We start from the raw sequence: 25,358 nt of genomic DNA, 5'->3' as shown, positions 1-25,358 counted from the left end.
CCCAGGCCAGACGCGTAGCGGGTCTAAGCAAAGGGGCGAGTGATTCAGCCCCGTACTGAGTGTGCCTTTTATAGAGTCTGTCCCGTATTGGATTTCAGAAACCCTTGCGCAGATAGGTGGGGATAGACACTCATTTGCCTTGCAAATTGCCTCGGAGCCTCGCGAGATTAAGGAGAAACCTGCATCTTGCTGGGAGGGGTTTGGAAATTCCGAGTGGTTTCGGTGATGGAGTTAAAGGAGGGGGATGGGAGGGGAGGAGGGTCCCTGGGGAGAGAGGTCCAGTCCTGGTCTTTTCCATTCACTGGGGGAAAAAGCTCTCTACTCTTCAGGAAAGGCTGACAAATTACGCTTCGCATGTCTAATAATTTAGCATATTAGAGAGGATTGCCTGGTTTCAGAGTTGAGACTCCGCGATGATAGATTCTTGCCAGGACACAAAGCTAGTTTGGGCATTAGCTGGATCGAGGTTCCAGGTCTTCATGCAGGCATATCAGGAAGGGAAACAAGTAAAGGAGTGATCAGGTTGGGGCGGGAAAAGGAGAGTCCCATGCCTACTTAGAATTGCAATATTCTTATTTTTTTTGTTCACTAGAAGATCTGAATCAAAGGGAGATGCCATATATACTGTGCTTTTCATACCTAATTCACAAATGCATTGAGTTAATGCCACATTTTCAAGATTTTTTCCTTTTTTTGTTTATTTGCAGAATTCCTATCCTTTTTTATGTAATTGTGTTCATTCTATTATTAGAAACTCCTCTTTCTCTCTTCTCTCCCTACTTCTATTGCAATTCTTGCCATTTGAAGCTATTTTCTATGTGTGTTTTTGTATCAGACTTGTCATATGTGACATACTTTTGTGTACATATGTCTTCAGTTCATGTAAGGTTATCAGTTTATTATAAACTAATAACTTAGTTTATTATTTTTCATTCATTTGCATGTTTCTAAGATTGTTATCTGTGCATTTCATCTATTGCTTCCTATGCTGCCATGTTAACCTCTGGTGAACCCCTGACACATTTTGCCTATCTGCTGTCCCACAGTGGACAAGCACATTGCCAGTTACCCACCTTCATCACATATGATAGAACCCTCGTGAGAGAACTTCTCTAGGATATATATCCATAAGCAGAATTATGTCATTAAAATGCATACACCTAAGTTTATTGAGTATTGCCATATTATTCTTCAGGATGCATGTGACATTGACCCTCCAACAATAATGCGTGAAGATAACGGGGATGCACACATTCCCGCAAACATTTGGAATGACCGCAGTCTTTTAACATTTCCCAGGGGATTTGTGAATCTGAAAAGAGCAGCTCTGGGGCTGGTGGTAAATTCAGTGTTTTTTGGTTTCTGACAGTGTCTATATTTGGGGGCCACTTTGTTGCTGTTTGGTTCTGTGAGCCATTCCTGAAGTTCAGGCAAAAATCTGTCTTCGTTATTCCATTAAATTTCAAGTTTTTTTTTTCAGTGTAATCATTTTATTAACAAAAGGAACCCATGGTGTTCAGATCAGAGTACAAAATACAATCTTTATTTTTTTTCCCTGTGGGTTAAATTGTTACATTTTTATAATAAAAATAAAAAGCTTTCATAGTTAACTTATTGAAAACATAACCCCTGCCTACTGAGTTTCTTATTGCGCAAAACAAAAACATGAAAGTAAAGTTCTGCTCATGGAAGGATTCTGTGTGCCAAAAGATGCACATTCTCAATTTCAAAATTTTTGCATCAAAAAGAAAATTCTAAGGCCACGGTTTCTTTGTAAACTAAACAAGCAAATAACAGCTAATATTTTATCTTCATTCCCAAGTATTCTCTGTTCTAATGTAGAGTCTTCAACATTCATCAAATAATTTCTTGATTACAAAAAGATATACAGTTTCAACCTACTTCTTAAGGTCAGATATACCAATATCAATTCAATAAGGCAAATCATATCTTTTAGCTATTCTCTTAAGTGCTACAAAATCAGCTTTGTTTTAATTTGGTGGGTGCACTTCATGATTTCTTTTAAAAAGGTGACAAAACAATCCTAGTAAAAAATTCCAGTAAGCAGTTGCTTTTCTACATGCAACCAGACAATTAAACTTTCTCTTCCTCCATACCATATTGTTCTGTTTATTTCACTTTGTTTTGGCATCATGTAGATAGACAACGTCTTGACAAAATGTATAAACTACAACTCAGAGGTCAAGAAATAGCTGAAGATGATCTTTTTTTTAAGTAAAAATAAAACAGTTTAGACAGCACATAGCTACAAACACACAAAAGCGAAGCAAAATAAAAGATCACCAAAAAACCAAAGCAGGGAATAAAAATTTGTGACAATTTCAGTACCACAATTATTGGTAAAACAGTTTACACTGTGATTTTCAACAGTGGCTTACAATGAAAGAACAGCTTAAGATGCTTACATGATTACAAAGAAGAGAGGTATATCCAGAAGGGTGAAAAGCATACATTTACCTAATGTTTGTATAAAAATCCCTGATCAAATGTCTAACTAATTTTTACATACAAAATTTAATTTAACCTTAGAACTTTTCTATTTCAAACTGATTGAATGTACTGATTGAAAGAAAAGCTAATCATTCGGTTGAATGAAGTACAGTATTCTACATGGGAAGTACCAGAGTTTCTAGATCAAACACTTAGGACATGGAGAAAACCAAAGTACTGGGCTGGTCCAAAATCTCTATCATGGGAATCCCTACCGTCCTTCTACTTAGTGTCCAGAAATGCTCTCAGCTCACAAAACCAATAGATTAAAGTAAAAACAAGTGAACATATGACCATGACTAGGAGGAGAGAGGGGGACAGTAAAAACACTGCTCAGACTTTAAGCAGCAGCACAATATTGTTGGTCTGAATATCCTGAGGTTGAATGGTAATAAAATATTGCACCAAAACAATAAAAAAAATCACAGTTTGAACAGAATTACTAAAGAACTGGAATAACAATGTACAACACAGTGACTGTCATCAGTAGACTTGTCTCTTGACAGAAATTAAGCTTATGACTTTTTTTTTAAATGGTAATTTTGCCTTCTTGGTTTTGTATTTATGTTGAAATACCCTTTGGTATACACATAGTAACTTTCATCTGGTGCTAACCTTATAGATTTTGCCCTTGGTCCAGTTTCAGGTTTAGGGATAGGAGAGATGAGATTGCTACTGCAAATGAGCAGAAACTCCAAAGAAGACTTCTCAGGCCTGGAGTTTTCAACCGTATCTGATTCTGATAACCCCACTAGAAGTAGGTAAGAAAAGGCCTTTCCCCATCCCTGTGCAGTTATCAAGGCATCCTAAGGATGCAAGCTTTTTTTTTTTTTTTTTAAACCTCTTCTTTTTCTAATATGCTTCTAGGTAAATAAGACATGAGGAAAATCAAACGCATACCCTGCTAAAGTACTTAAAGGGAATAAAAAACGCAACCTTCAACCTTCAACTAAAGGACTTAAGGAATAAAAAGTACAACCTTTCCCCTTTCAACTGTCAAGCCTTTCTAGGAACTCTTTCTTGGTTTCATAATACCATATAGCCAATTTATAAACTACCTCTTAAACTACGATTAAAAGAGTGAAAACTGTATTACTTCATTAGAACCTCATAAGACCATGATCTCAGAAAAGGATTCTTTTAAGGACTTCAGTCCTATGGAACATGAAGACCCTGACACTGGAGGGTCTCGCTTTGTAGACTGGGCCCCTTTCCTGTCCATGTACATACAACCATGTGCTGCGATTTCTCCAAAATCGACTCTCCCCGCAGTGCATCCATACCGCCTTAAAGCTTAGGATACATCTGTGCCACTTGCAGAAACCTTTGTAAAGATACGCTCGCATAGTGTTTCCACTATTTACAGGCACTTTCTCTTGGGCCAGCACAGGCATCCCTCCACTTACTCTGTCACCATCACGACTTCCATTACATTCTGTGACTTTTCACATCTTCGTCCCATTGTTCAAAGGGGACACAAGACCACGTCACAAACTTGTGCAACAATCCTGTTGGCCCACTGGAAAGTTCACTCTTGCTTTAATTTCTATCACCTCAGTCTTGATGTTCATTTATGTTCTTAAGCTAATCTTCCCTCCCTCTTCCCCAAAAAGGCAGGGGGGAGGAACTGACATTCTAATTTGATGATGAACACAGTGATTTCTGAAATACGTTCAGAGAATGAAGGAAACAGGCTGGGTCTCTTCTATGTCACTAGGATGTGGATCAACCTCTGAATAAAGAGGCAGAGGCTGAAATCTGAATTCCTGAGTGCAGGCAAACAGAGGACAGCATGACTCGCCCTCCCAGTTAGGGGGTTGAGGGTAAGGAGGAATGTGTCTGGAGAATTCTTCCTCAGATACCATGTCTGCGCAGTTTGGTGGTGCTTCAGGCTGTTCTCGCAGAGTCAGTGTCAACCAGCTCATATCCATAATGAACTGGCTGGCAGTGCTGGAGTTCCTGCTGCCAAAACCATTGTATGGGACCATGCCAGGCACTAAGGGCAGCTCAAGCATCAATTTTTTAGCAGCAGGAATGTGAATATACGCAGCTAAGGAGTAGTCCACTCGGATGATGCAGCACGGCGTCCCGGGCGGGATTTTGAGGGTCTTCCCGTTCCAGGTGCCGGTGCTCCCGGAGGCGGTGTGGTTCCCACGCACGTTGGCCACCGTGGCCGCACGGTCTTTGTTTTCCCGCTGGCGAGGTACGTCTGCGTCTGGAAAATGGCAGCTTTGGGAACAATCAGACGAGAGGAACAATTCCCTATTTCTGCTTCTCCATTACAGTATCCCTTTCTTTCAGTTTTGGCACTCAGCGAGGCTGGACCAGAAGTGAAAAACCAACAGCCAACCATCTTCTGTTGAGTTTTCAGTACAGGGGTTAGTAATGCTGGTGGGTTGACATCGATGTGACTGACGACCTGGAGTTCCCGCTTAACACTCTGATCAGGTCGTTCCAAAACCGTTCCCACACAGTGCTCAACACTTCCGTATCTCCAGGTGAATGAGGTTACCAAAGGTTCCGACGGAAGCTGAAAGCTGAATGGGAATTCCTGTTTTCCAGGCTGTAGTAAGAGGATACCTTCACCGGCCGGCGGCTCGCGCAGGCTCAGGCGCACGGTCAGGCTCTCCACCCCCGAGACGGCGCGGGGTTCGCGGCGCCGGCGGCGCGGCCCTGGGCCTCCAGGCGCTGCGCGCGCAGGATCACCGGCTCGGCAGCCTCCAGCAGCACCTGCCCAACCACAGCCTCGCCGCTCGAGTCGCAGCCCTTGCGCCTGTCCTCGAACAGCGGCCCTCGGAGCCCACCCCCGCCGCGGACCCCGCCTCGCCGTCCATCCTACCGGGCGACGCTGCCGCGCCAAGGAGGTCGACACCGGCGCGGAGCCGGGGTCGCGAGCAGAGCGGCGCCGCTGTCACAGGCGCCACCCGCACGCCGAGGGCCACCGCGGCCGCTGTGCGGGGCCCGGTGGAGGCCCCACAAGTTATTTTTTTATCCCCTAATAAATTATTTTATGCTTAAACTGTTTGAGTTATTCCATTTCTGTTCCTAAAAACCACAAAAAGAAATACAACAGGGACATCACAGCCAACATTATATTTACTTATTACAATCTTTTTCTTTTAGAAATCTTAGAAGAATGAATCTAGATGTCCTTAATAGCATATGTAAATGTTCACATTTTTCTTTTGCTCTTCAGGATGCTTTGAGAATGTTTGTTTTATATTCATCCTGGTTTTTAGATGAGACCGTAAGGTTAAAAGATGAAAACGTGGGCTTCCCTGGTGGCGCAGTGGTTGAGAATCTGCCTGCCAATGCAGGGGACACGGGTTCGAGCCCTGGTCTGGGAAGATCCCACATGCCGCGGAGCAACTAGGCCCGTGAGCCACAATTACTGAGCCTGCGCGTCTGGAGCCTGTGCTCCACAACAAGAGAGGCCACGATAGTGAGAGGCCCTCACACCGCGATGAAGAGTGGCCCCTGCTTGCCGCAACTAGAGAAAGCCCTCGCACAGAAACGAAGACCCAATGCAGCCATAAATAAATTTTTTAAAAAAATTAAAAAAAAAGATGAAAATGCTCCCTCAGTATTTTATCTTGAAATTTTACATCTTTTCTTTCTTACATGTCCTTCCATCACGAATTAAATAAACCATTCTAATAAAGACATTTGAATGTCTTTTGTATGTGTTAACCTTTTTAACACAGGGCTCCTGGGACAGGAGCAAGGAGCTTCTCTAATCCCTGCTGGGCATTGAAGTAGCCCAGAGACTGGGGCATCCGGAGTCTCGTGGTGAGGGGCTGAGCCTAGTGGTAGAGTGAGTGTGGAGGGTTGAAAGAACCCTGAAACTAAAGACCAAAGTGCAGCTCCTTAGCTAGACCAAGAGCGAAAATTATCTGCGAGAAAAACTTCATGCTTAATCTGGTTCCTTCCTCACCCTAATCACACTCCCAAGACTTAAAGGCTGACTTTGCTTGAGACCAAGAAATAGAGTTCCTTTGCCATTAGCCTTCACCCTGCCCACTGCCCACCATAGGGAGGGAAAGTTTTTCTCTAAAAGTCCATGCTAGTCTTACCTTAGGGTCACTAAGGATGAGAGTTTCTCCTTACCATTCTCCAGCCCAGTTATTTGAAACAAACCATTAAACAGCAGGGCACATGCAATAGAGCTCACAGAGGAAAAGAAGATGTCACTTAGGATACCAAATGTCATGGAGTGTCACTTTCAAGAGGAGATTTTAAACACCATGACTGTGTTCTGCTGGCACTCCTTGTCTGGCTCTTCTCTCCTGCTTGCTTTACTGAAGCAGGATAACCTGTGGCTCCCTGCCCCCTGTAGAGGCCCACTTGGCAAGGAACTCAGGGCAGCTCCTAAACTGTGTCGCAAGGAACTTAATCCCAAACAGGTAAAATTCAGTCGCACAGTTTTGTTGAAAGCAAAATACCAATCATCTTGCATAAATTTCTTTTTTTTTTTAAGTTTATTTAACGAGGTTCACATTCCTACCAATGAAAAAATACAGAAATTAAAACAATAGCATGTATCTTTCATCTTGTTATACAAATTCAGAAGATATTGCACATTGATTTTACCAATGATCTTCACATTGCAGGGTAATACGCATTTCATAAATTGCCAATGGGACTGTACTTAGTGAGGGACTCAGCGCAAATCTCGGGGCTCCTGGCAGCCCTGGGTCTTCCGGGCCACTGCGCGTCGGATCCGCTGCCACCAGCCTTGGGACGTGCGGCGGCTCCCGGGGGCAGGAGCCGGGCGACGCTCCATAGGGTCCCCGCCGTCAGGGTTCTCGGGCTCCGTTCGTCCGTCCGGGAAGCGGTGCCACCCGCCGAGGGAGGCTGCGGGGGCGGCGGCCGCCTCTCCTGGGGCGCCTCTGGGTCCGGGTGGGTCGCGGGCGTCTGGTCCGGGGCAGGTGGCTCTGCGTCCCGTCGCGAGGGCTTCGGCCTCCAGCAAAGTGTCCGTTTCACGAACGGTCCCAGCGCAGAAGCCCGCCGCAGGGACTGGAAAGCATTTCCCAGTCGGAGTCTGGGCCGTCCCAGGAGAGCTCGCACGGGGCGGGGTAGAAAGGGAGCGTCCAGGGCGCAGAGTCGGCTGAGCTCGGGACTGGCGGCGTCTGGGGCCCCGGCGCTCACAGCCGGGAAAGGGCTGCGCCATCGCGTGGGTCTCACACCAGGCGATACCCAGTGTCTGGGATTCGGAAGCCCCCAGCCCGCGAGTTTTTATGCTCTTCCGGCCTCCTGGCGAGATAGGAGGAGTTTGGGTGGTGACATTAATCCTACAAGATAATTGCATCAGAAGACCTGATAATATTAATACAAAAACCAATCATCTTGGATAAAATTATTCATGGTCAAATCTCTTCATGATAGATGGGATTAGGGTTGAAAAGGAAAAGTACTAGTACACCCGAGGGGGAAAAAACTGGGCGGACAATGGGGTGTAGAAGGCCCCAAATCATACTGCTAGTGTTGGAACAGACTTGGAAACCCAGATCACCAAGCAAAGGAATGCTTGTAAGGGTGGGGGAATGCCAAAGGAAGATTTGTGATGTAAAGGAGGGCCAAGGGTGGTGACCTAATTCTCAAATTGGACTTTCTGACTTTCCCAGTTTTGTCCTCTCCTAGTGAATTGCTCAATTCAAAGAACTTCAAATTGTGTTTGGACCAGAGTCACCACAAGAAGCTCCAGAAACTGAACTGCTTGGGTGCAGGGGCAGTTCCACCCCTCTCTGGATGAGTGACCCTCAGCAGATTATCTCCTCTCTCTAGGCCTCCTTTTGTCACCTCTGAAATGGAAAGCAAATAAACAAGGCAGCTTTCATGAATGCATTCAATAATAAAAATGAATATTTAGGATTACCTGGCAGAAATTAACGTGCTCAAGTATTATTATCATTATTATCAATATCATCATGGATAGAATGATAATTTAATGAGAACAAATGTTAAACACTGCCTTTTGAGGGGAGGTTTTTTTCCCCTCTAAATGGATTTTTTTCCTTAACATAACATACCATGGTGTATTGCATTGTAATATATCCTTCTTCATCTGTGTCAACCTGTTGACAAAAGCATCAGTGGCTACATTATTGATGTCCTTGACTAGACATTTATTTTACTGTGATAAAGTACAGTCATTCCCAACACTTAGGAAGCACATTTTGATGTCCTTCCATGTTCCAGGTGCTGTGATTGGAGCCACACACAAAAAGATGAAAATCTGGCTACAGCTTTCAGTCCTTACATCTTAGTGAGAGAGCGAAGCGGCAGTCAAGAGACCATTCAGAATACAGCCAAGTCCATGAGCATTGCCGTAGCTGATTTGCTGACCAGAAAGAAACGTTCTAAATGTGATGCCTCCCTTCAAAGCCAGATTTTTATTGTTTGCTTAACTGCAGGGAGGAGGGAAGAGCATGGTAAAATAATAAATGATAAATAACAAAACAGAAAAATCAAACAACAGAACGGACAGTAAAGATGGCAGATGATTGAAAGCTCAACTAGTTGCAAGGTTTACGGGGGCAATTTAGGACACTCACAGCTGAGGTGAAGATTCCCACAAAGATACCCAGAATAGAAGAGCTCTGCCTGAGTGGATGGAGGTCGAGGCCAGCTCAGAATTGTTTGAACCCAGTCACAGCTGAAATTCAAGGAGGAGGGGAGGCACCGCAAGCAAGTGATGTGGGTGCACAAGGAAGAAGTCACTTCGGTGAGATCCAGCAGTGGGGTCCGTCTGCAGATGCTCAGCATCAGTCACCAACAAGCTGCACAATATATGACTATAGTAGCAGGGCAGGAACAAAAAGGTATTTTGGCCCCCATAGTTGAGTGTGCAACATCTCACTTTGGATTATCTAAAGCTCTGAAGTTCGGACAGAATCCTGATGCATAATAACACCAGCACATTCATATTAGAATTAGTCTACCCCTTTGCCTGGCAGAAACTGTCTGATCTGCATAGTGGTCTGACAGCTTTCCTTCATTCTTTTTTCCTTTCATAGGTATTACTCTTCAATAAACATTTGCATGCCTAACTCCATCCCTGCATCCTCTAGAACCTGACCAGAGAGAGTGTTTAAATAAATTCTACTGATTATTTTATTTGATATTCAAGTTTTGTTATCTTTGGTCAATGACAGCCCTGTAATCTCATTCTTTTTTCTTTGGTAGCATATGATCTCATAGTCTTTTACAGTTTCTTTGTTTTCTGGTGCAATGAATTGTCCCAGGTGCAGCTTTTACTTCCCTTGCCCCAGACCTGCAATCAGTCTTTTCTTCAAGGAAACTAGGTTCCTTTCATTGGTAACTGGTATGTGAAAACCACAATTTTTAAATTGATGTGCTCAATACTATTTTGTTGACAATTGCACCTAGTACTTTCAAGTAGATAAATCTAAAAAGCACAATTTTTTAGGAAAAAAATCATGAACTTATTCTTACCTTCAAGTTTAAAGTTACAGATTGCTTTGAGCATAGAAGAACTCCAGGGTAAGAAAATATAGAAATTATTAGAGAAGCTTCCGGGTAAGAATCATGCTTCAGTATAAGCTTCCTTTTATGAATTATGTAGAAAAATTAAACAATGGGACAACAGTTGCTAAAAGTATGTCATTGTTGTATGCTCTGGAAATAATGACACAGCACACTCTCCAAAATGGGATGACAAACATAGTATATAGAAAGAGGTATTTCTATACCATGAAGGACACATGGGTAAAACTGATTGATGACAACTAGGAAAAGAAATTTTCAAAGTCTAAAATTCACAAGTTATTACATCTATATACATATAACCTCTGCAAATTAAATGATAAGGCAGGAAACCCAAAGGAAAATGTTCAGAAGATATGAATAGGCAATTCACAAAAGAACAGTATAATACAGGGACTTCCCTGGTGGTCCAGTAGGTAAGACTCCGCTCCCAGTGCTGGGGGCCCAGTTTCGATCCCTGGTCAGGGAACTAGATTCCGCATGCACGCCCGCAACTAAGAGTCCGCATGCTGCAACTAAGAAGTCCACACACTGCAATGAAGATCCTGGGTGCCGCAACTGAGACCCGGCGCAGCCAAAATAAATAAACAAATATTTTAAAATAATAATAATATAATACAAATTGGCTAAAGAGTGTGTGAAGAGAAGCTCAAAATCATTATAGATAAATAAATGTTAGCTTTTTCTGCTGCACAGCACTTGTGGCCTCTTTCAATTTTGAAGATAGCATAGGACACTCTTGACAATAGTACTCCAACCCATTTAGTCAGTGACTCAGAAGGCTCTGAATGCTGAATGGGGCCCAGAGGAAGAGAGGGATCATGTCCAAAGGAGGACAAGGCAGCAGAAAAAGCCAACTTGCCACTTAGGCCTTATGACTCAATATATCCAATACTGGGCACCAAGTGACTATGCATACGTTTATTAGATCCACTAAGCCATAAAGTTGAGCAGCATCCATTATATGCTGCATTCAGAATTGAGCTTCCACCACTTTAAATTCTCCCTGGCAGTTTATAGCATATATTAGTTCCCTGCACTTGCTGTAACAAATTACCACTAACTGGGTCACTTAAAACAACAGAAATTTATTCTGTCTTAGTTCTGGAGGCTAAAAGTCTGAAATCAAGGTGTCAGCAGTAATTACCCCCTCTGAAAGCTCTAGGGGAGAAATCTTTCTTTGTCTCTTGCAGCTTCTGGTGGCTGTCGGCATCCCTTGACTTGTGGCTGCACTACTCCAATTTCTGCCACCATGGTCCATTGCTTCCACCTCTGTGTCAAAACCTCTCACTGCCTCACTCCTAAAAGGGCACTAGTCATTGGGTTTGAGACCCACCTGGATAGTCCAGGACAATCTCCTCATCTCAAGATCCTTAATTTAATTATATTTGCAAAGACTTTTCCCAAATAAGGTTAATTTCATAGGTTCTGGGGATTAGGACAAGGACGTATCTTGTGGGAGGCGACCATTCAACCCACTACAAACAGTATGTCATATCTTTATGTATACAATTTCTTCTGTGTATTCTTTAAAAGGAACATCAAATAAACACATCTGTCTATTCCTATAATATTCAGAATCCAGGCAGGTGACAGAAACCACACCAGTTATTTGAGCAGAAATTAAAATATAGAATTGGAAAGTAGGTAGAAAGCTATCAATTATGTAACTGAAAGAGTAAAAAGAGAAATCTAAGATATCACAGAGATAGCAACTGCAAGGGCAGCTGGGGAAACAGAAGCAAGAGACTGGATTGTTAAACTTTGAAGTGTGAAGAACAGGTGTTGCTGAGCTGAACCCAGACTGGGGAGGCAGGGGCAGCACTGGGCTGGCGCTATTTCTCTGAGCTCACAGGGCTGTGCGGCTGGGACCCAGATCTTTGATGAGAGGGTGAGCTGATGTGGTGTTTCCAGGGGGACAACATGAAGCTATATGTGTTAGGAAAAACAGCAGATTGGGTTCAGCTGTTGCTTTGAAAAGGCTAACTACACCTCTAGAGAGAAAAATGCTGCTTTGTGGGAACCAACAGGAAATCCTCAGAAAGCAGCCAGGAAGAAGCAAGTGCTTTCTCTTTCCTCCAGCCCAGCCGTCTCCCTCCAGCTTCTTACGAACAGGGAACCTACTCTGGAGCTAGGTGACAAAGCGGAAATGTGATTTGCAGAGTCCCAGCTCAGCATTACAATACAAGAGCACAGAAAAGTGGGTTTGGGGTCCAGAGAAAAATACTTTAATAACTCACATATTTCCATATGTCAATTTCATTAATTCCCTGAAGGCTACTCCATATTATCCTACAAATTGATCTTGGCAGGAAAAGGTAGATGAGGAATTGTGCAAAAAGTAAAGAGACGGCTTCATTTTCCTATCCATAAATTTTTTAAATATTTTTTTAAATTAATTTATTTTTGGCTGCGTTGGGTCTTCATTGCTGTGCGCGGGCTTTCTCTAGTTGCGGCGAGCGGGGGCTACTCTTCTTTGCGGTGAGCAGGCTTCTCATTGCGGTGGCTTGTTGCAGAGCACGGGCTCTAGAGCGCAGGCTCAGTAGTTGTGGCGCACAGGCTTAGTTGCTCCGCGGCATGTGGGATCTTCCTGGACCAGGGCTCGAGCCCGTGTCCCCTGCATTGGCAGGCGGATTCTTAACCACTGGACCACCAGAGAAGCCCAAATCCATAAATTTTTTAAAACACCGTTTTTTTTTTAAATCTAGAAAATTCAAACTAATCTATATGGACAGAAGCAGGTCAGTGGTAGCCTGGGGGAGGGATCAGGGGACAGTGTGGAGGGAGTACAAAATGGCACAAGACAACTTGATTGTGGTGATAATTTCACAAATTGTACACCTTAAATTATATACTGTAAATTATACACTTTATATGTATGCATTATGGTGTCAATTACACCTCAATAAAGCTTTAAAAAAACTCATCCAGTTTTCTACCTTGTCAGGACTTCAAATGCAGGGGGCACCACTACTGGGCATGTACCCTGAGAAAACCATAATTCAAAAAGAGTCATGTACCACAATGTTCATTGCAGCTCTATTTACAATAGCCAGGACATGGAAGCAACCTAACTGTCCATCAACAGATGAATGGATAAAGAAGATGTGGCACACATATACAATGGAATATTAGTCAGCCATAAAAAGAAATGGAATTGAGTTATTTGTAGTGAGGTGGATGGACCTAGAGTCTGTCATACAGCGTGAAGTAAGTCAGAAAGAGAAAAACAAATACCGTATGCTAAGGCATATATATGGAATCTAAAAAAAAAAAAAAAAAAAAAAGGTCATGAAGAACCTAAGGGCAAGATGGGAATAAAGATACAGACCTACCAGAGAATGGACTTGAGCATATGAGGAGGGGGAAGGGTAAGCTGGGACAAAGTGAGAGAGTGGCATGGACATATATACACATTACCAAATGTAAAATAGATAGCTAGTGGGAGGCAGCCGCATAGCACAGGGAGATCAGCTCAGTGCCTTGTGACCACCTAGAGGGGTGGGATAGGGAGGGTGGGAGGGAGGGAGACGCAGGAGGGAAGAGACATGGGGATATGTGTATATGTATAACTGATTCACTTTGTTATTAAGCAGAAACTTACACACCATTGTAAAGCAATTATACTCCAATAAAGATGTTAAAAAAAAAAAAAAGCAGGGGGCAAGGGGCAGGGAGGGCAGTGGGGCTCCTAAAAATGGAAGGAGGCAGAAAGGGGAATAGGAGATAGTGCAAGGGGAAGAAAATCAAAGAGTAGCGTTTGGCTCCCAGAAAATTTTAGAGGCCTCAGATCATGGAATTTTCCCCCAAAGTCTTAAGTCAACCCTTCCCCCTTCCCACTCCCTCCACAGCTCACACATACACCAACACCCTCCCTCCTGCACAGGGGCTTTTGCAGGCACTTCACATAAAGATGACCACTATGGAGCACCAACCCCTCAGCCTCAGCTCTTGGAAAGAGGAACTCTGACATCCTGCTCAACAGGAACACAAAGAATCTAGAAAGTCCAGGGAATCACCTTTCTACATCTGGAAGGAAATCACCAGGTCCAGGCCACACTGGAGAGAAGGAGATTATAAGAGGGACATGAAGACTAGGAGGTGGGGTAATGGGGGGTCATTGCGAAGGCTCCCTGCCCACTGGGAGAGAAGAGCACCCATTCCGGGGGAACAATAGGCTTTAGGTCCAGGGGTTTGGGAGGGAGTGGGAGTGCCAGAGAAGACTGGACATTGGTTACATGCAGAGGGACTGTAAGACTTTTTAAATTTTAATTTTAACATATGGAGAGTCAGGGCATGTCTCACAGTGGTGGTGTTTATATTCTAGATATGCTAGAGATACTGAGGTTCCATATTGTGCAGAGTTGTTTTAAGTCTCAATGTTGTGTTCCATTGGTCCGTTGGTCTATCCCTTATAAGGCATTTGTTTCACTGACTCTCTCTTCTGTGACAATGGACTCGAGTGTATCTGTGAGAGGCAGAGACAAATGATGAGGAGAATAAGGGAGAACTGGGGCTCATTTTAAACACATCTGCATTTATGCCACACCCCTCAAAGGCCACAACGGTCTTGGTTTTAGGCTTGGAAAAGATGACAATGATGCAGAGGCTTAGAGCTATCAGAGCAGGGGAATCTAGGGAGAAAAATAAGTTGGAAGAAAGAAAAAAAGTGAGAGGGAAGGAAACTTTGGGTCACAAATCCTGTAGAATTGAGAGGGAAACCAAACTGCGATGGCGACGTAAAGTTTTGTCTGCTAGAGTCGCCCCCTCCAAAACCAACGGTCACCAAAATTCATTTGCAAAAGCTAAGCAAAACAAAACAACAAAAACTAACAAACAAAAAAGCCCAGACAGTTTAGATCTGGGTCCCTGCCAGAAGATCCACTCTGTCCACTTTCTATGTCGTGTTCGTTTTGCATCCCTGCAAGCATGGGAATAGCGCTGACTAGGTAAGGGCTCCTGTCCTGCACCTCCGTTGAGGGACTCTATCTCAGCCCGCCCTCCCAGTGCTGGGCCTGACGATTCCTGCTGACTGACTCAATTATTTGGGGAGGTTTGAGGGGAGGAGATGAACTGTGGGTGGTTTCAATAGTCCAGCCAGGTTCAGCCTTTGTTAACCTCCAGGCTGGAAGTTTGGGGCCCCCTCAGGCTGGAAGAAAAGCAGTGGGGCCTTTGCCGCCCACTCACCATAGGGGGCAGCAGCACGCCAGGCTCTACCGTGACACTGTGGTTCAGGGGCAAACCTGGAACCTGCAGTGGCCTAAATCGGTACACTTGGTCTGAGAGGATGGATCAACGTTACCGTTTTAAATTCAGCCACCAGGGGGCGGTGCTGTTTTCTTCAAAAAACATTTTGGTTTTTTTTTTTTCTTCCCCCAGTTTTTTTGAGATATAATTGACATATCATATTGTGTAAGTTTAAAGGTGTACAATGTGTTGATTTAATACACTTATATACTGTGAAAGAATGACTACTGTAGCATTAGTTAACACCTTCATCACCTCACATAATTACCATTTCTTTTTCTGATGAGAGTATTTATTTACTCTCTTCGCAACTTTAAAGTATACAATGCAGTACTGTTAACCATAGTCTCCATGTAGTACATTAGATTCCCCAAAACTTATTCATCTTCTAACTGAAGTTTGTGCCCTTTGAGATCTCTCCATTTCCCCCACACCCCAGCCCTGGCAACTATCATTCTACTCTGTTTCTACGAGTTCAGCTTTTTTAGACCTCACCTGTAAGTGAGACTGTACGGTATTTGTCTTTCTCTGTCTGACTTATTTCAGTTAGCATAATGCCCTCAAGGTCCATCCATGTTGTTGCAAATGGCAGGATTTCTTTCTTTCTCATGGCTGAGTAGTATTCCATTTAGTATATATACCACATCTTCTTTAGCCATTCATCTCTTGACTGACACTTAGGTTGTTTCCATGTCTTGGCTATTGTGAATAATACTGCAGTGAACATGGGAATGCAGATATCTCATCAAGATCTTGATTTCATTTTCTTTGGATATATACCCAGAAATGGGATGGGTGGATCATATGATCATTCCATTTTTAATGTTTTGAGGAACCTCCATACTATTTTCCATAATGGCTGCACCAATCTACATTCCCATCAACAGTGTACATCCACATCCTCACCAACACTTGTTACTTCTTGTCTTTTTGGTGATAGCCATTCTAACAAGCGTGAAGTTTTATCCCATTTTGGTTTTGGTTTACATTTCCCTCATGATTAGTGATGTTGGTATATTTTTTTGTACATGTTGGCCATTTGTATGTCTTCTTTAGAAAAGAATGTCTATTCAGTTCCTCTGACAATTTCTTAGTTGTTTTTTTTTTGCTATTGTGTTATGAATTCTTTATGTATTTGGATATTAGCTATTTATAAGCTGTATGATTTACAAATATTTTCTCACATTCTATAGGTTACCTTTCCATTTTGTTGATTGTTTCCTTTGCTATACAGAAGCGTTTTATTTAATATAACCCCACTTATTAATTTTTGCTTTCGTTGCTTGGGCTTTTGTGTCGTATCCAAAAAATCATTGGCAAGACCAAAGTTAAGGAGGTTTCCCCTATGTTTCCTCCAGAAATTTTAAGGTTTCAGGTTTTATGTTTAAGTCTTTAATCCATGTCAAGTTAATTTTTGAGAGTGGTGTAAGATAAGGATCCAATTTCACTTTTCTTAAAGTGGTTATCTACTTTTCCCAGCACCATTTATTGAAGAGACTATCCTTTCCCCATTGAATATTTTTGGCTCCCTTGTCAAATATCCGTTGATTATACATGCTTGAGTTTATTTCTGCACTCTCAATTCTGTTCGATTGGTCTACTTTTGTGCCAGTACCATGCTGTTCTGATTGCTATATCTTTTGTAGTATAGTTTGAAGTCAGGAGGTGTGATGCCTCCAGCTTTGTTCTTCTTTCTCAGGATTGCTTTGATATTTGGGTCTTTTATGATTCCATACAAATTTTAGGATTATTTTTCTATTTCTGTGAAAAATGTCAATGAATTTTGATAGGGGTTGCACTGAATCTATAGAAGGCTTTAGATAGTGTGGACATTTTAATTATATTAATTCTTCTGATGCATGAACATGGGCTATTTTACATTTATTTGTGTCTTTTTCAATTTCTTTCATTAGTATCTTATAATTTTCAGTGTACAGATCTTTCACAGCCTTAGTTAAATTTATTCCTAAATATTTTATTGTTTTTGATGCTACAGTTAATGGGTTTGTTTCCTTTATTTCTTTTTTTCCTTATTTCTTTCTTTTTATTTCTCAGATAATCTGTTGTTAATATATAGAAACACAATTGATTTCTGTATGTTGATTTTATTTTATTTTTTATTTTTTTAATTTATTTATTTTATTTATTTTTGGCTGCTTTGTGTCTTCGTTGCTGCACGTGGGCTTTCTCTAGTTGCAGTGAGCGGGGGCTACTCTTCGTTGCAGTGCGCGGGCTTCTCATTGTGGTGGCTTCTCTTGTTGCAGAGCACGGGCTCTAGGCGCACGGGCTTCAGTAGATGTGGCTCGCAGGCTCCAGTAGTTGTGGCTCGCGGGCTCCAGAGCGCAGGCTCAGTAGTTGTGGCTCACGGGCTTAGTTGCTCCACGGCATGTGGGATCTTCCCGGACCGGGGCTCAAACCCGTGTCCCCGGCATTGGCAGGTGGATTCTTAACCACTGTGCCACCAGGGAAGCCCTGTATGTTGATTTTTAATCCTGTGACTTTGCTGAATTTGTAGGTTAGTTCTAACAATTTTTTGGTGGAGTCTTTGGGATTATATAAAATCATACCATCTGCAAAGACAATATTGCTTCTAGTGTTCCTGGTGGATGCTTTTTGCTGTTGTTGTTTTTGTTTGTTTTGCCTGATTGTTGTGGCTAGGACTTCCAGCACTATGTTTATAGGAGTGGTGAAAGTTGGCACCTTGTCTTGTTCCTAATCTTACAGGAAAAGCTTTCTACCTTTCACCATTAAGTATGATATTAGCATGGCTTGTCATATATGACCTTTATTATGTTGATGTATGCTCCTTCTATACCAAACTTGTTGAGAGTTTTTATCATAAAAAGATTTTGTATTTTGTCAAATTACTTTTATGAATCTATTAAATTATCTAATAATTTTTATCTTTTCTTCTTTTAATGTGGTGTGTCACATTTTTTTATTTGTGTATGTTGAACCATCCTTGTATCCCAGGGTTAAAACCTATGTGATCATAGTGTAGGATCCTTTTAATGTGCTGTTGAATTCAGTTTGCTAGAATTTTGTTGAGAATTTTTGCATTTGCATTCATCAGAAATATTGGCCTATAGTTTTCTTTTCTTACAGTGTCCTTATCTGGCTTGGGTATCAGGGTAAAACTGACCTCATAAAATGAGTTCGAGAGTGTTCCCTTCTCTTCAATTTTTTTGGAAGAGTTATGAAGGATTTGTGTTAATTATTCTTTAAGTATTTGGTAGAAATCACCAGTAGAACCATCTGGTCCTATGCTCTTCTTTTTGGGCAGGTTTCTGATTACTGATTTAATCTTCTTACTCATTATTGATCTGTTCAGATTTTCTATTTTTTCACGATTCATTCTTGGTAGGTTGTATGTTTCTGGGAATTTTCTATTTCTTCTAGGATATCCAGTTTTTTGGTGTTCGTAGTAATTTCTTATGATCATTTGTATTTCTGTGGTGTCAGTTGTAATGTCTCCTCTTCCATTTCTGATTTTTTTTAATTTGATTCTTCTGTCGTTTTTTTCTTAGTCTGATTAAAAGTCTGTCAATTTTGTTTATCTCTTCAAAAATACAGCTCCTAGTTCCCTTGATCTTTTCTATTGTTTTTGTGGTCTCTCTTTCATTCTTTCTGCTCTGTTCTTTATTTCCTTTCTTTGCTAACTTTGGGCTTAGTTTATTCTTTTTTTTCTAGTTCCTTAAGCTTTAAAGTTAGATTGCTCATTTGAGATTTTTTTTTTCTTAATATAGGCATTTATCACTATAAACTTTCCTCTTAGAACTGCTTTTGCTGTATCCCATATATTTTGGTATATTGTGTTTCCATTTTGGTTTGTTTCAAGATATTTTTTATTTCTCTTTTTATTTCTTCTTTGACACATTGTTTGTTCAGGAGTGTGTTGCTTAGTTTCCACATAGTTTTAATTGTCCATTTGTCATCCTGTTATTGATATCTAGTTTTATACCATTGTGGTCAGGAGATACTTGGTATGATGTCAGTCTTCTTAAATTTGTTAACACTTGTGCTGTGACCTATGATGTGGTCTGTCCTGGAGAATGTCCCAGATAGAAGGATGTGTTGGATGGAGTGTTCTGTATACGTCCGTTAGCTTTATTCAGTATAAAGTATAGTTCAAGTCTAATGTTTCTTTGCTGATTTTCTCTCTGGAGGATCTCTCCATTGTTGAAAGTGAAGTATTGAAGACTTCTACTATTACTGAATTGTTGTCCATTTCTCCTTTCAGATCTGTTAGTGTTTGAATAACATGTTTAGGTGGGTATATGTTGATTGTTATATCTTCTTCGTTAATTGACTTCTTTATGATTACATAATGACCCTCTTTGTCTCTCATTATCATTTATGGCTTAATGTCTATTTTGCCTGATACAAGTACAGCTAGCCTTGCTCTGTTTTGGTTTCCACTTGTATCAAATATCTTTTTCCATCCTTCACTTTGAGCATATGGGTGTTATTTAATCTGAAGTGAGTCTCTTGTAGGCAGCATATAGTTTGTTCTTGTTTTTTTAATCCATCCAGCCACTCTATGCCTTTTGATTGGAGAATTTAATCTGTTTCCAAATAGAGAATTATTAATAGGTAAGAACTTGCTAATGCAATCTTATTAATTGTTTTATGGCTGTTTTATAGTTCCCTTGTCCCTTTCTTCCTCTCTTGCTGCCTTCCTTTGTGAATTGGTGATTTTCTGTAGTGGTATGCATTGATTCACTTCTCTTTATCTTTTGAGAATCTACTGTAGGTTTTTGCTTTGTGATTACCAGATGGCTTGCATAAAACATCTATAGATAGAACAGTATTTTATGCTGATAATCACGTAACTGATTGCATACAAAAACTACCCTTGGGGGGGGGAAAAAAACCTACCCTTTTACTACATCTTTTTGATGTCACAATTTACCTCTTTTTTTTTTTTAATTTATTTATGGCTGTGTTGGGTCTTCGTTTCTGTGCGAGGGCTTTCTCTAGTTGCGGCAAGCGGGGGCCACTCTTCATTGCAGTGCGCGGGCCTCTCATTATTGCGGCCTCTCTTGCTGCGGAGCACAGGCTCCAGACGCGCAGGCTCAGTAATTGTGGCTCACAGGCCTAGTTGCTCCGCGGCATGGGGGATCCTCCCAGACCAGGGCTCGAACCCACGTCCCCTGCACCAGCAGGCACATTCTCAACCACTGCGCCACCAGGGAAGACCCAATTTACCTCTTTTTATACTGTGTATTCATAAAAATTATTGTAGCTATAGTTATTTTTAATACTCGTATCCTTTAACATTTTTACTAAAGTGGTTAACACACCACCATATTACAGTGTTAGAGTATTTTACTATATACTTACCTTTCCCAGTGTGTTGTAGGCTTTCATGTTTTCATGTTACTCCTTGATTTTTCATGTTCCTTGAAGTTTTGCATCATTGTCTTCTCATTTGAAATAGCAGTCACCTCCTTCAGGCTTTACTAACTGCCTCTGGGAGAGAAATGTCTTCTGTCAGTCCTCCTAGAGAATCTGAGGCTATCTCAGACCGGCTATAGGTACACCTCCTCCACTCTTCTTGCTCTGTCTTGTGGCCGAATTCTTAAGCTTGTATGTCTTCTCTGGATTCTGCAATGAACCTGGCCTAGGGCTGACTGCCTCTCTTTCGTTTTCCCAAAGGTGGCGCTCAATCTCAAGTTTGGGCACACTCTGGCTTGCAGAGCTGGGCAGGCTTTATGCACATGCTCACTAGCCATCTACCAAAGCTCACTCCTGCTACCACAGTGGGAGAGGGCCTCTTTGTCAGCATCTTGCAGAGCTGGGGAAGCAGTGTATCTCATTTTAATATAAGGAAGATCATAGACCAAGAAAACCTCTCTTGGCCTTACTGTGCTGCTTTGGGGGAGGGGTGATGCAAGTAAAGTCAAGCTGTTTTCTTACACCCTTTGATGCATCTAAACTCATGTGTGTGTGTGTGTGTGTGTGTGTGTGTGTGTGTGTATTTTTCCCTCCAGTGATGTGCTAGAACTTCTCTGGAAACCTGGACTTCCACAAAAGGGTCTTGTCATCCATTGGTGATTTTCTAAAACAGTGCTTTCCAGGGGCTCCTGGGCCACAACCAAGGGAAGCTGGAGATGGATCACAGACCACCGTAGTGTCCATAGGCAGGATCAAGGTCTAAATGCATATTACCTGGTGCACAGGTGGGCAAGACTTCTCCTGGGTCCCTTGGCATATGGTACTAAATCCCACAGCTCCCACAAAGGCACCTCTGTCCGTAAACAGATGGGAAATTAATGTTGTTGACGGGGAAGACAGAAACAAGGGACATCGTATTCCACCATGATGTTGACGCCACTTTTCTGAAAACTCCTTTTGTACCAGTCTTCCTAAAAATATGTGCTGGGAGAGGTGAAAGGAAAGAATAGAAGGCAAATCTTTGTAAAGTTCAGCGGAAGAAAAATCAAGAGCCAGGGATGACTTGTGCAGGTATGGCCACTGCTGACCGTTTTAGCCAAAGGTGGTCTAAAGGAAGGGATGAAGATTATATTAAAATAAGACACAATCCAGGAAGAGCAAGAAATGGAATTCTAATACATTTATCCCTTTTCATTTTATTTTTTACATTATAAAGATTCATTTAAAATTATTTATTAAGCATCTGCTATATGTAAGACACTGTTCTGGGCACTTCAGATACATAAGGGAACAAAAAAAATGTATCTGTCTCCATGGAGCTTACATTTAATAATAGCACATGCTTGGTGTAAAACATTTAGAAAATACTGAACCTTGTAAGGAAGAAAAGAAAAACAGACTATTACTCCACCAACAAAAGATAGTGAGTTTTTAGAGAATGGACTTGAGGACACAGGGAGGGGGAAGGGTAAGCTGGGACAAAGTGAGAGAGTGGCATGGACATATACACACTACCAAACGTAAAATAGATAGCTAGTGGGAAGCAGCCGCATAGCACAGGGAGATCAGCTCGGTGCTTTGTGACCACCTAGAGGGGTGGGATAGGGAGGGTGGGAGGGAGGGAGATGCAAGAGGGAAGAGATATGGGGATATATGTATATGTATAGCTGATTCACTTTGTTGTAAAGCAGAAACTAACACACCATTGTAAAGCAAATATACTCCAATAAATATGTTAAAAAAAAATTCCAGATAGTTAGGAGACTAGAAAATGGAATTATCTAGCACAATTATCCTCCACAGAAGATGAGTTGATAAGTTTCTGGTTATTTAGTGATATGGACATAATCAGCAAAATAATTAAAATTTAAAAAATTTTAAATTTAAATGTTTCAGTCTGGGAATGGGATAAGAGTGTGGAAAAATGAAAACTGAAAGGACATTTTAAAAAATTCATTTATTTTTATTTAAAAAAAAGATAGTGAGTTTTAACATTTTGATGCATTTTTTAGTTCACTTTTTGCTATGCCTATACTCACACATCTATATAGTTTTAAAATTTGGGATTTTATTGTACCCTTGATTTACATTAACACTATACAATTTGTAAAAGGATATGAAACTGTCAAGCCTCCTTCATAAAAGTTGCCAAATGGCTTCCAGAAATTTTGTTAGTCAACAGTCTGAGAGTTATTAGGGGCTTAAAATCAACAGAACTTGGTAATACATTGATTAGATGTATGTGTGTCAGAGAGATAGAAAAGTAGGAGAGAAAAAGAAAAGGGATACTTCTCAGATTTATGACCTGTTCTACTAATGGACAGATGTAAGTATCAATAAACAAGAGTAAAATTCATTAAAAGGAGTAAAGTTGATATGCAGAAGATGTTGTTTTGAGGTACCCCAGGGGCAGCATCCGAACAGAGCCACCAGCCTGGAGCTGAACTTTAATGTCTGAGCTGGAGATATGGGTCTGTATTGTATATTAAGCAAGGCCAAGGGTGAGATCACCTAGTTAGAGTGTACAGAATAACAAGAAGATAGAAGTTGAGTTTCAGGGAACTTACACTGTCCCAGAGACTTAGCCTTGGCCTTCCCAGTCTGGGGGAGCCTGGGATGGTTGGGATGTTTCTAGGAAAGCCTAGAGTTTTCATCTACTCTGGCATTCACTTAACATGGCTCTAGAGTTCCCTGATTGAGTTATCCCTCAGGTTTATCCCTAATCAAATTGGCTTATGGGGTCAGAAGTTGAGGTATAGATTCCCTGTTTACTTCCTTCTCCCTCTACGCACTCACACATTCCTTGAATTTAGGTTAGATTTCTCCATATAAGAATTTGTAATCATTCTAGGAAATCACGCGGGAAAATTATACACTGGAAGTTCTAGTAACATCACTGCAAAGTCTCGAAATTATGTGTAAAACAGAACTTTGGGGGTCCTAGCAATGGAATATAAAACTCATATTTTAGTATTGATAGTCCATTGTATATATGTACAACATCTTCTTTATCCATTCCTATGTTGATGGACATTTAGGTTGCTTCCATGTCCCGGCTATTGTAAATAGTGCTGCAATGAACACTGGGGTGAATGTATCTTTTCGAATTATGGTTTTCTCAGGGTGTATGCCCAGTAGTGGAATTGCTGGATCATATGGTAGCTCTATTTTTGTTTTTTAAGGAACCTCCATACTGTTCTCCATAGGGGCTATGCCAATTTACATTCCCACCAACAGTGTAGGAGGGTTCCTTTTTCTCCACACCCTCTCCAGCATTTATTGTTTGTAGATTTTTTGATGATGGCCATTCTGACCAGTGTGAGGTGAGTGATGTTGAGCATCTCTTCATGTGTTTGTTGGCAATCTGTATGTCTTCTTTGGAGAAATGTTTATTTAGATCTTCTGCCCATATTTTTTTAAATAAATTTATTTATTTACTTTTGGCTGCATTGGGTCTTCGTTGCTGCGCACAGGCTTTCTCTAGTTGTGGTGAGTGGGGGCTACTCTTTGTCACGGTGTGCGTGCTTCTCATTGTGGTGGCTTCTCTTGTTGCAGAGCACAGGCTCTAGGCACGCGGGCTTCAGTAGTTGTGGCACAAGGGCTCAGTAGTTGTGGCTCACAGGCTCTAGAGTGCAAGCTCAGTAGTTGTGGCATACAGGCTTAGTTGTTCCTCGCCATGTGGGATCTTCCCAGACCAGGGATCGAACCCATGTCCCCTGCAGTGGCAGGCAGATTCTTTTTTTTTTTTTTTAAAGGTTGTTGACCAAATTCTTTTTTTTTTTTTTAATTAATTAATTTATTTATTTATTTATGGCTGCGTTGGGTCTTCGTTTCTGTGCGAGGGCTTTCTCTACTTGCGGCGAGCAGGGGCCACTCCTCATTGCGGTGCGTGGGCCTCTCACTGTCGCAGCCTCTCCCGTTGCGGAGCACAGGCTCCAGATGCGCAGGCTCAGTAGTTGTGGCTCACGGGCCTAGCCGCTCCGCGGCATGTGGGATCCTCCCAGACCAGGGCTCGAACCCGTGTCCCCTGCACTGGCAGGCAGACTCTCAACCACTGCGCCACCAGGGAAGCCCCAGGCAGATTCTTAACAACTGCGCCACTAGGGAGGTCCCAAGGTCTTCTGCCCATTTTTTGATGGGGCTGTTTGTTTTTTTGATATTGAGCTGCATGAACTGTTTGTATATTTTGGGGATTAATCCCTTGTTGGTTGCTTCATTTGCAAATATTTTCTCCCATTCTGAGGGTTGTCTTTTCGTTTTATGGTTTCCTTTGCTGTGCAAAAGCTTTTAAGTTTAATTAGGTCCCATTTGTTTATTTTTGTTTTTATTTTCTTTAGGAGGTGGATCAAAAAAGATCTTGATGTGATTTATGTCAAAGACTGTTCTGCCTATGTTTTCCTCTAAGAGTTTTATAGTATCCAGCCTTACATTTAGGTCTTTAATCCATTTTGAGTTTATTTTTGTGTATAGTGTTAGGGAGTATTCTAATTTCATTTGTTTACATGTAGCTGTCCAGTTTTCCCAGCACCACTTATTAAAGATACTGTATTTTCTCCATTGTATATTCTTGCCTTCTTTGTCATAGATTATATGACCATAGGTGTGTGGGTTTATATCTGGACTTTTTATCATGTTCCATTGATCTATATTTCTGTTTTTGTGCCAGTACCATATTATTTTGATTACTATAGCTTTGT

The 25,358-nt window shown here is 41.6% G+C and overlaps 1 protein-coding gene and 1 pseudogene across 2 annotated transcripts in view; both read right to left on the bottom strand.

The window, feature by feature from the left end:
* Positions 1-3,348: 3,348 nt before the first annotated feature.
* Positions 3,349-5,772, bottom strand: LOC309657501 (arrestin domain-containing protein 4 pseudogene; annotated as a pseudogene). The gene is made up of 2 exons (XR_014268332.1): positions 3,491-5,772; positions 3,349-3,447 (listed from the first exon to the last, which is right to left on the bottom strand). The product of XR_014268332.1 is annotated as an arrestin domain-containing protein 4 pseudogene (transcript).
* Positions 5,773-6,078: 306 nt separating this feature from the next.
* The window catches only part of LOC309657947 (uncharacterized protein), a 28,617-nt gene continuing 9,337 nt past the window's right edge, over positions 6,079-25,358 (bottom strand). The window contains exon 2 of the mRNA XM_082455971.1: positions 6,079-7,802. Coding sequence (XP_082312097.1) covers positions 7,172-7,802 — 631 coding nt within the window. The 3' untranslated portion in view covers positions 6,079-7,171. The remainder of the gene's footprint in view (positions 7,803-25,358) is intronic.

This window comes from Balaenoptera physalus, assembly GCF_965194825.1.
Source record: "Balaenoptera physalus genome assembly, chromosome: 3".
Lineage (NCBI taxonomy): Eukaryota > Metazoa > Chordata > Mammalia > Artiodactyla > Balaenopteridae > Balaenoptera > Balaenoptera physalus.
Note: the sequence above shows the minus strand (reverse complement) of the source record. Positions and strands in the feature narration are given on the sequence as shown.